The sequence below is a fragment of the Theobroma umbraticum genome, unplaced genomic scaffold (assembly GCF_002168275.2).
Source record: "Theobroma umbraticum cultivar Fairchild unplaced genomic scaffold, ASM216827v3 scaffold_25.0, whole genome shotgun sequence".
Taxonomy (NCBI): Eukaryota; Viridiplantae; Streptophyta; class Magnoliopsida; order Malvales; family Malvaceae; genus Theobroma; species Theobroma umbraticum.
The window spans coordinates 73,809-85,806 of NW_018397282.1; the positions used below are offsets into that span (position 1 = coordinate 73,809).

General features: G+C 34.1%; 1 protein-coding gene across 1 annotated transcript in view; it reads left to right on the forward strand.

The window, feature by feature from the left end:
* Nucleotides 1–11,998, forward strand: part of FTSH12 (FTSH protease 12) — a 34,210-nt gene that overhangs the window by 5,068 nt on the left and 17,144 nt on the right. Inside the window, exons 2-10 of the mRNA XM_021443814.2 lie at nucleotides 1,492–1,676; nucleotides 2,497–2,723; nucleotides 3,067–3,344; nucleotides 5,024–5,101; nucleotides 5,190–5,432; nucleotides 5,521–5,661; nucleotides 5,750–5,917; nucleotides 9,614–9,726; nucleotides 10,110–10,326. Coding sequence (XP_021299489.1) covers nucleotides 1,492–1,676; nucleotides 2,497–2,723; nucleotides 3,067–3,344; nucleotides 5,024–5,101; nucleotides 5,190–5,432; nucleotides 5,521–5,661; nucleotides 5,750–5,917; nucleotides 9,614–9,726; nucleotides 10,110–10,326 — 1,650 coding nt within the window. The remainder of the gene's footprint in view (nucleotides 1–1,491; nucleotides 1,677–2,496; nucleotides 2,724–3,066; nucleotides 3,345–5,023; nucleotides 5,102–5,189; nucleotides 5,433–5,520; nucleotides 5,662–5,749; nucleotides 5,918–9,613; nucleotides 9,727–10,109; nucleotides 10,327–11,998) is intronic.

The following is an 11,998-nucleotide window of genomic DNA, read 5'->3' on the forward strand; positions in this document are numbered from 1 at the left end:
CACAACCTTAAAGCAGAATCCTCATCAATAACATGGTTAAAAACGTTAGCTCCAATGCAAAGCCAAATAATGCTCACACACTTTTGCTCCATCTCTACCCATTTAGCATCTTTCATTTCATCTGGTTGTCCTTCCTCCTTTTCTAGCAAAAGGCGCATTAAACCTGACTGCACAAGATCTTTTATCCTTCTCTTTGTTACTACGCGAAACTAGTCTTTCCATAAAATTTCTCAATTGAAAAATTCGTAGAACTAGTAACTTTCGACATCATTATTGAATCTTGAATTTACAGACCCCAAAGCTCTAATACTAGTTTGTTATAGAAATTGCCCAAGAAACAACAAAGATAAAACCTAGAGAAATTAAGCAAACAGAAAAACACAAGAATTTAAGAGGTTCGGCCTCTTGTCTACGTCCACGGAATGAAACTGTTCTTCTATTATTGAGAAATTATAATACAATAAATTGATCTCTATGGCTCCTCAAACCAACCCAAGATCCCTTGCACACTTTTTTTCAATAACCTCCCAAGAGCACTCACCCAAACCTCTCTAGTTTCACCTAGAGTAAATGACAGAGTTACAAGATGTCCCTTCTCCAGAGCTCATAAAGCACATCTGCGATTCTAAAGCCTAGAGATCCACTTTTATAATATAAAAGTCCAAAATAGAATGTGATTAGGACTATGTGGAATAAGAAGTTTAAAATGATGCATCTATTTAATGCTGTACACAAACAAGAATCCTAATCAAATAAGATTCAGAATTCTAATCAACCTAAAACTCAACAATTATCCTTATAAACTTGAAAAATCTTATTAAAATAATTGTTTAAAATTATTTAAGTAAGGCTAAAACTGTCTTTGATTATTAATTTTTAACAAGTTGATAAGCGTGTAATGCATACACGTTTAAATAGGATAACATGATTAAATACGTTTATATGTTTAAACACGATTAACACGATTAATTAAATGTGTTTAAATGTGTTTTAAACGTGTTACCCATGTTTGACACGTTAAGACACGAAAATTTTCGTGTCTTAAACGTGTCAGTCATGGTTAGACACAAAACATGTTAAGGCTAAAGCCAAACCTGTTTAACCCCGTGTTGTGTTAATGTGTTGTGTCTAAAATTGCCAAGTCTAATATAAAGTTAGAATAATGTGTAAAATGTCAAATATAGTTGGAGAACAAACTTGACAAATTTCAGAACATCTTCTGGTTTTTAATTTTAAATTAAAAAATAAAAAACTTGTGTGGAAATAAACCAACTTAAAAGTATTGTAAGAATCTTTAAATAAGACTTGCTAATATCTGTCTGAATGCCTATCTGTGTAATCTTGCTGTTTCATGGTTATTGTATGGCCTGCTCAAAAAATTGAATTGCAGGATATAGCTCATTCATATGAACCCAAATTGGTTCTGCTTTTCTAATTTTTTTCTTGATCATTTCATTATTGTGAAGCTGATAATTGGTTAATTATTCTCAGGATATCAAGAATTGGGAGCCAAAACGGGTTACTGCATTGATCCTCTATATTTTTGTTGCAATAATTTCTTGTCAAAAACTGTATGCTGTCGTGCGAGCTCCTCAACTAGGTCGAGAAAGAAAAGAATTAACGGAGGCTTATATGGAGGCATTGATTCCTGAACCCTCTCCTAGTAATATTGGAAAGTAAATGCATTTCTTTTATTACTTGCATATTCAGTTTACTGATTACTTTATATTCTAATAATGTATCAGACATGACTATCTAGTTGTGTAGTGCTGCATGATTTATCAATCAACATCTAGGTTCTTGTTGAATGAAAGATTAATTGTCTCCTATATAATTTTCACAACTTTCAATGCATATGTTAGAGATAAGTCATTGAAATAAAATATAATTAAATTGTTGCTTTTATTTGTTTTAGACCTTTTAGACGTTGTTGCTTATTGTTTATTTATTTTCTTGAATTTGAAGTGTTGATTCATTTCATGTGTTTGACGAGATTTTCTAAATTATCGATCTTGTGAAAATAAAGAATTTTGGTAAATATCTGTCTATGAATCTAATTTCTGACAAGGCACATAGATTATCTGAATAAAGGTCTGGATATTTGTATGGGATGTGATTTGTTGTGGTAAAAAGAAAGAATGTGTTGTGCATAAATCTGGTGAATTTTTTAAGGGAATGCAAGTGGTTTCTTCTGCATGTAGTCAAACTATTCCTAATAATTTTTGTCTAATGTCTAATATTTTTGACAAACAAGTAGCTTGCTTCTTATTATGTAAGTTTATTGCTGGTTTATTATGAAGTTTTTTTTTTTTTTGCCTATAGATAATATGTTGTTGTATCTATGCGTTTCTCGTTTCTTTGTCCCTGAACTTTGTTAACTTATATGCTTTCTTGTGGTACAAACATTAAAAATCTAGAAAACAATGAAGAGATTTGACAGTATGGTTGTCCAACTTCAATTCTTATATTCTCCATTATTCATATTATTATAAGCAGGTTTAAGAAGAGTTTATGGAGGAAGACAATACCCAAAGGCCTTAAATTGAAAAAGTTCATTGAAGGACCTAATGGAATGCTTATTCATGATAGTTCTTATGTTGGAGAAAATGCATGGGATGACGATCCAGAGCCTTCTAAAGAGAATGTGAAACAAATTATTGACAATGATGCAAGATTAAATGCAGAGGAAAAGGAGGAGTTAAGTAAAGACTTGGGCTTCTCAGGTCAGTTAATGTGCATGCATGTACATAACTGTCAAGCATCAACTGCCAGCCTTTTTATTTTTTTATCCATACAAAATAGTTATCTTGCATTTTTAGTTTGAGTATTTTCTTTATAATTGCAAATGTTGTATTCTAGTAGTAATTCAGTTTATCACCATTACATGAGCAATGACTTGCTTTCTGCTTTGGTATTTTCTGCGTGGCAGGTATATAACTTGAGGTTAATACATGACAACTGGTGTCTTTGTAAAGTCACATTGGTTTGTGGGGGATTTGGCTAATGATTTAATATTCTGAACTTTGTGTTTCTTGACGGCCTGTTTTATCGTGTTTGCTCTGGTAGGTGAAATTCCAGTAAGTATGGGAACATGGCGTGAAAGGCTTCAAACATGGAAGGAGATCCTCAGAAAGGAAAAGTTATCTGAGCAATTAGATTCCATAAATGCCAAGTATGTAGTTGAATTTGACATGAAAGAGGTGGAAAACAGCCTTCGCAAGGATGTAGTTGAAAAGGTAACAGAAACACAGGGAACTAGAGCTCTATGGATATCTAAGAGATGGTGGCGATATCGTCCTAAACTCCCTTACACTTATTTTCTTCAAAAACTTGAATGCTCTGAGGTAAGTTGGTGTACAATCTTGTTTCTAATCTTCTCTGCTTTTGAGGAAATAACTAGTAATTTTTGGCATTGCATTGCCCAATATTTTTTCTTCATTCTTTTTACCTTATTAGGTCAAGTTTATTTTGTATTCAATTGGTAAATTTCATAGTGTACCCACAAAATGAACATCTGTGTCATGTATTTATATATATATATATATGTTATATTATATGTGTTAGGGATCAGGGGTACCGGCTGGTACATTCCATTTTGCTTTATAGAACCGCATGTTTATTTTGATGTACTGGCATGTTTCCACCGGTTGAAATATTATGTTTCAGTCAGCACAAATCTCTCTCTCTCTCTCTCTCTATTTTTTTTTTTTCATTTTGCTACAAATCTCATAAAATCACTTGGAACCGCCACCTTATCACACCAAAAGACAAACACCAACAAATATGCAGTTAGAGAGAGAGAGAGGATTTGTGTTGTAGAGAGAGAATAATGCTTCAATTTTCATTCAGAGAGCTAAGGAGCTGCTAGAGAGAGATTTGCACAATGAAAGCCCATGAGGAACGAAAGAGTACCACCATAAAAACTGTTACAGTGGAAAGTTAAGACAGAATGGGTCAGTAAATACCAGTACTCACAAGGAAAAATAGAGTTGTTTCAACCTATTGTGCTTATTGAAAACCAGAGCTTTATGTTCTGTCTTTAAGATGAGCATTTTATGGTTTTGTTATACTAGAAAATAAAAGCTTCAACATTTTTCATTTCCAATTTTATCTTCTAGGTGTGTAGTTATTTGAATGGGCTGGCTCTTTGCCTATTAAATAAATTAAATGTCTTAAGCTGAATGTTGGGTTTCAATAAGTGAGAAGTAAGGTTTTGTTTGGTGGATTATTAATTAATTACTTTGTTTTATGAAATTTAGGTTTTTCATTTTAAAGGAACCTGATATTATGTCAAATTTACATCGTGCTATTGTTATAATCAAAGAGTGTTATCATTTATATTCTCTCTAGTATTAATATTATTGAAATTATTATGAATTATGTAACTTAAATTAAATTCATTGCTTCTAGTGTTATGTATATGAACAAATGTATTTGTAATTTATATAATTATATATTCTGATAAATGTTAAATTGCACACTGTAATATATCCATACCAGTATGTATCGCTTTCCTAAGAAGACCAAAACTTTGACATATATGTATCAATAAACCTGCAATGGTCTACCAAAATACATGGTACCAGTATGTACCACTTTTCTAAGAAAAACAGAATGCTAACTGGTGCATTATCTGCAAACTTTTTGTATGTTGTGTGTGCGTGTGTGAACACATACATTTGTAGACATGTAGACATGTTTGTCTTGTGTCATGTATGCATCAAAGCATGAGCATCACGCATGTGCTTGCACTTGCATGCCGATATTCATAAGCATGTTTGCCTTATATTTTCTATTTAGGGCAAAGGACTTAGATGGATTTATATTATTCCTCTTAATTTTAGAAACGGTGCAAATACAACATAAAAGAAAGGACTGGAAATATTCTGATGCAAAATTCAGGGGTTTAAACATGTGTCAGTACATTATATTTGTTCTGAAGACAATTACTACTATATGATATATGTGGGGCACCAAAATGGTTATGGAGGAAGTTTGTGATCATGCATTCTTTTTAAAACAGGTTGCTGCTGTTGTTTTCACAGAGGACTTGAAAAGATTGTATGTAACAATGAAAGAAGGTTTTCCATTAGAATATATTGTAAGTATAATGTTTCATTCCTTTTCGCTGAAACAGGGTTGTGTACATCCTTTCCATAAAATTTCTTGTTGCTGTGATTATTTGGTAGGTCGATATTCCCCTTGATCCTTACTTATTTGAGATTATCTCAAGTTCTGGAGTTGAAGTAGACCTCCTTCAGAAGCGACAGATCCATTATTTTCTGAAAGTTGTGATTGCACTGGTGCCAGGAATATTAATTTTATGGCTTATTAGGGAGTCTGCAATGCTTCTTCATGTCACCTCCAAGCGTTTTCTTTACAAAAAGTATAACCAACTATTTGATATGGCTTATGCAGAAAACTTCATACTGGTAAAAGTTTCAAATTTGGCTGTTGTTTCTGCCCTGCTGTCAAATTCTGCCTGTTTTTAAACTGTTATTGCATTCTGTACTTATTCAGCCTGTTGGAGATGTTGGTGAAACAAAATCCATGTATAAAGAAGTGGTATTGGGGGGTGATGTTTGGGATCTTCTTGATGAGCTGATGATTTATATGGGAAATCCCATGCAGTACTATGAAAAAGATGTTCAGTTTGTTCGGGTAAACTTTTATACTCAATAGATGTTTTCTCAGTCCTCAAGTATTGATTGGACTATAACGTAAGCATGTCATGGTTATGTGATGACAGGGTGTTCTTCTCTCTGGACCTCCTGGGACGGGAAAAACACTTTTTGCACGAACACTAGCAAAGGAAAGTGGGCTGCCTTTTGTTTTTGCTTCTGGTGCAGAGTTTACAGATAGTGAAAAAAGTGGCGCAGCTAGGATCAATGAGATGTTTTCTATAGCAAGGAGAAATGTAAGCACTCTCCTCTCTTCCCTTGCCTCCCTCTTTTCTTTTTGTTTAAAAATTTTGTAAATCGATTATCACTGGTAGATTGAGAATTTATTCAGTGTTCATTAATTTATTTAACCTTTGACAAGTTGGAGCTCATTTATTTTATGCTGTTGCAAATCTGGTAGTGTACTGCTTTTGAACTACTTTACTCACCTAAATCATAAAAATGATTAGGTTCTGTTTTCACAAATATAATTCCAAGTGTGTTTTGGATATTTTATTGAAGTAAAGTTTCTCTTTAAATTTTTGTAAAACTTAAATATGCTGAATTCAGGCGCAGTCCAAAAATAGCATCTTCAAGTTTTCGCTCTTTATTGTCTCCATTAATAGCTGTTAAAATGCTTAAGAAATAGAGTGGTAAGTAAAAGTCAACTGTTTGGGGGCAAACAACAAGTCATGTCACTTTTTTTCGCCGAAATTAATGATTCTTTCTACTGATAATTAGAACAATTGATGAATACAGGGATTGTCTGCTATTATTGTCATTTTTTCGTTTTCTTTTTCATTTTTCTATTCAAATTAAGTATAAAATGAAAGAAAATAAAAAACTAGAATACAGATTTGATGTTTTAGTTTTTGAAATCTAAGAAAATGTTTTAGTAAATGTGGAAAGAACAAGAAAGTTATCTTTATGTTTTCGTAAGAAGTAGAAACAAGAGAAAACAATTAACAATTTTTTTTTGCTAAGATATGGCATTCCACTAGTATTTTATGATTACTACCTTTCCATGAGTACCACTATTGGGAGTGACTTCCAATTTTTCAACACCTCCACGGCTCTGCCACTTTCTCATGTGCCCATCATCTCAACTGCTCATTATCACACAACTATCAGATTTTATCATACTCTAGTTATTAAACACCATGATTGTCACCTCACCCTTCTAGGACTACCATTAGTGATACTTTGGTTCTACCGATTTGGGACAAGCACCATCATATCCATAGCAGGCAACCTGACACTTTTAATTACCACCATCATTGCCCAGTAGTCCATGGCTGCCCCTGCAACTTAGTATCATAATCAATTCCAACCATGACTAGTTTTCATTTTTATTATAACTCATCATCATTGTCATCACAACGAGAACCTACATCATCTTGTCATCAACCTATACTTTAGTTATGAACTATTTTGTTACTTTCATCCATATGTATTATATACATACCTGCAACTGCAAGAATGCATGTATATATCATTAAATGTAATATTTTTGTTTGATAATTTTTTAATTTTGTTGCGAGCAAACATGTTAGTTATTATTATTATACAGCCCCAGAGAACTGCATAATAAATAATTTTAAGGATAAACCCTGTACAAGGTCCAGCACCCAAGCATTTGGCTTATTGATTGGTGCATGATTTCCCTGCTTAAAGAGCAGGGCTCGAATCCCCTTTCCCCCAAATCCAAAAAAATAAAAAAACCCCCTATACGAGGACCATTTTGTGCTCTAATTCTTATGTAGCCAATCCATATGGTGATTCAAAGCCCTAAATCAAGTTAATGAAACAGCATCTCATTTCTTACCAAAAAGAGTCGGAGATTGCAGCAAGGACTAGATTAAATTTTATTGATCGTTGTTATTGTTGTTGTTATTATTATTATTATTATTATTATTATTATTACTGCCCCAGAGCAGTGCATAATAAATAATTTCAAGGATAAACCCTGTATGGGGACCATTTTGTGCTCTAATTCTGATGTAGCCAATTCATATGGTGATTCAAAGACCTAAATCAAGTTAGTAAAACAGCATCTCAGTTCCTACAGAAGGGACTCTCAGATTGCAGCAAAGACTAGATTAAATTTATTGATAATAATAAAAGTTTACCGCCTTCTACCAAAAAGAGTCCTTGTTTTTTGAAAGTTAAGTACATTTCCTTACTGCAAAAAGGGATGAGTATCCCTGGAGATAAACAAAGGTAGCATCTGATTTTAGGATGCTATGAAGACATTAGCATACCATCCCAAAATCAGGCCATCATCATCAGGACGAAGAGAGAAACCGAGCCAACACCTATTTACAAGATCTCTGCCACATCTATAGACTATCAGAACAAATGCAAGCACAAAAACAGGTACTGTTCTGACACAACTAATCACAGAAGATCAAACAATAGAAACCACCAACTACTGACTCCTTGAACACATTCAAACAAAAGAACCTCAGCAGACAAAACCAGGCCACATTACTTCCATGATGACACCAACCAAACCTGTCTGTGGTAACTTGTGCCACCGTTGCAACCAGAATTGATTCAACCAAATTCCCTTAAGCATATTAGTATCAATTTCCACACTGCAATAATAGTTATTTGCATAGTAATAATGAAGAGAACCGATAGAAGCCGCAGGTCTTACAAGGCTCGGAAAACAGACTTGAGTTCATGAGAAAACCAGAATGAAGATCAACAACTCAAAGCTTGGTGAGCTTGTTTTAGCTTGTTTTACCAAAAGGAGTCCTTAAATAAGAGATAAGAAAGTTCCTTAACAATTAGTAACTTTTTGTTTTAGTTGAGATCTTATTTTTTCATAATTTATAATTGATTGACATGACTCCACTAGAAATCATAACTTAAAAGAAAAGGAAAAAACAAAATTATGGTATTCCTACTTAAAATGTGCACGTCTCTGTCATGACTAAAATTCTAATTTAATCCCCAAAGATAAAAATTTTACCTGGCTACAAGTCTTCTTTAGAATGCTGTGCGTCCAATTACTTCTTAATAGCTGAATCTTGATACTGTTTCTTTCTTGTTTATACTTGATTTTCTATGTGTCAGTGTTTCTGTTTGTTATTGAATAAATAGTGCAGTTATGCTGATGAATAATCTGAACAAATTGCCAATATTTCCATACATCTTTGATATATATTAGTAAGCATGTTGTCCACTTTACTTCTGGTTCCTCAAAGTCCCTTTCATGGAAAAGGTGAGTGCAACCCAGCCTGTACCTGTGCCCCACTGTTGTTGCTTCTTCCGGGACTCAATTTCTTGAGCATTTGGACAATCAAATCTCCTAAGATTGATTAGAAAGCTAGTTCAGGAACCTCCTTTTAATACCATATTATTCTCTATGTCATATCCCCTTGGCCATGGAAGAACCTTTAATTTTATTAATGGAGAGGAGAGGACTTCAATACCAATGACAGGTGCTTTTGAGGTGGTGTCATCAATCAAAGTTGACTGACCAACCACCCTTAAAAGTTTATAATTTTTCTTTTGTCTCTGATATATTAGCACAAGGAGTAATGGTCAGAAGGTTGGCTTTGTATTTCTCTTTCAATTTTCAATCAATCATCTTCCTGATTCTTTAAGGTCCATGAGCACTTGCGCTTCAAAATGTTTCATTGAAAATATTTAAAATAATCTAATTCTCCTGTTGTTGTGATTGTTATATGCCTTTAGTTCAGCAGCAAATTTCTAATGATGGGTGAATGAAACCAAATGCTACATTGAAATTTATTCTCCATATATACACATAATTTTTGCTTGCAGAGTGCTGACAGCATTGGCATTTATTTTCAACTTTCAAGTTCCAAAGGCTATTACCAGCAATGCCATTCTAATTTGCCTTAACACTTGTTGATTATCTTACTGTGTGTCTTCTAGTTGTCCTTCTCTTATCAGAATTACATACTTATCCTTTGCTGCAGGCACCTGCATTTGTATTTGTTGATGAAATCGATGCCATTGCTGGAAGGCATGCAAGAAAGGATCCACGCAGAAGGGCAACATTTGAAGCTCTCATTGCTCAGCTTGATGGGGAGTAAGTATAGTAGTTTACCTCAACGCATAATGAAGTATTTGCTCCCCATAGCAACTCCGCGGCAAAACTTCCATTAGTAAAATAATAATCATTATCTTCTCCCCCCCCCCCCCCCCCCCCCCCAAGCTTTTGAGCTCGCAATTCTCTTCTCTTTTCACCTTTTTTGCCTCATTTTCTTGTTTACTTTATGAATGCAATGTTAAACTACTCTCTTTTTGGTACCGTACTGGGGCATCTGGTCAACTTGCAGTTTGAATTCTGAAATGGCAATATTTTGAAGCAGTGAAAGGAGCTCCATAGTTTGTTGTTTTCTTGACTTTGCAGAGTCAAACCATACTTCTGTTCAACTCCATTGTTTTCTTATTCAGCTTGACATCTTGTAGGAAGGAAAAAACTGGTGTTGATCGGTTTTCACTCAGACAAGCGGTGATATTCATCTGTGCCACCAATAGGCCAGATGAATTGGACCTTGAATTTGTTCGCCCCGGGCGCATTGATCGTCGTTTATACATTGGTTTGCCAGATGCAAAGCAACGGGTGCAGATATTTGGTGTGCACAGTGTAGGAAAGCAACTAGCTGAAGATGTGAACTTTGAAAAGGTGAGTTGATTCATTGTAATTTGAGCATGTGTCTATGTATTTTGGGTTGTGTCTGTTTCTATTCTTGTGTTTCTTAAAGTTTCTCAAAATCATGTTAACTGTATTTTCATGTATCATACAACTACGGAATATAAAGGGACAAAAAGTCTGATGCTGGTAAATTAATTGTATTTGCTTATCATCATCATCATTGCATCTCACACTTATGTTGTTTTTCAGAATTTTCTTTATCATTCTCTATATTGTAAAATTAAATTGTAGGATTGTAGTAATCATCTCTTGGATTTTTTTTCCTCTTTAATGCATTCCAATGTAGAGAAGTTTAGTTTGGGTCAGAGTATCTCTCTCGATAGTTATCATACTGCTATGATATGTAGGCCACTCATGCAGGGTATTGATGTTCTTTTTATTTCCGAGCACAGGAGAGCTTTAGTTTCTTGGGAGATATGTTTTTGTTATCTGCTTGCAGAATAAAAAGAATAAATAAATAAATTGAAAATCAGTTGTATATATCAGAGAATCAAATCAATGAACTCCTTGTGTTGAGAGGAAAAAACCAAGAGAGTTTTTTACTCTATGTCATGAAAATATTATTTACAGCAGTGTATACACACACACACACATGTTAACCCTAAAACAACCCTAAAACAGGAAGTTATCACAAATATAGAAAGCGCAATATTAGGCCGTAATAATTAGATATTGATACAAAATATAATAATCATTCTTAAAAATCCTCCACGAGTCAACGCTCCCCTCCAAGTTGGTCTATGGATGTCACACATGCCCAACTTGCAAACTTAAGTATGAAATTGTCTGATGCTAAGTCCCTTAGTAAACACATCAGCTAGTTGTTTTTCTAAGGTCACATGAGAAATATTCAAAAAGCCATCTATTATTTTTTCTTTTATGAAATGCCGGTCAATCTCTATATGTTTTGTTCGATCATGTTTAACTGAATTGTGAGCTATACTAATAGCAACCTTGTTATCATAGAACAAGGATAGACATTTCCTTTCTGACAATCACAATTCTTCCATTACTTTCTACAGCCATACTAATTCACAAACACCCTAAGCCATAGCCCTATATTCTACTTCTGCATTTGACTGAGCTACCACATTTTGTTTTTTGCTCCTCCAAGTAACTAAATTTCCACCTACAACTGTGCAATAACCAGACATTGACCTGTTATCATCAGGAGATCTAGCCTAATCTGCATCTGTAAAAGCTTTTATCTTTAGGTGACCATGCTTAAAGAAGAGCAATCCTTTTCCAAGTGCAGATTTCAGGTATCTTAAAATGCAGAAAACAACCTCTAGATGAGAATCTCAAGGGTCATGCATATATTGACTTACTAAACTTACAGCATCAGCTATGTCTAGTCTGGTGAGTGAGAGGTAAATCAATCTCCCAACGAACCTCTAATATTGGCCTAAATCAACTAATTCACCAACTCCTGCTTGTAATTTGTGATTAGCTTCAATCGGAGAGTCAGCAGGTTTACATCCCAACATATTGGTTTCTTCAAGGAGATGCAAAATATATTTCCTTTGAGGTATAAAGATTCCCTTATCTGATCTAGCAACCTCTATTCGAAGGAAATATCGTAACTTACCCAAATCCTTAGTGTTATTTAGGAAGAGAAAACTCCACACTTTTCATTCATAAT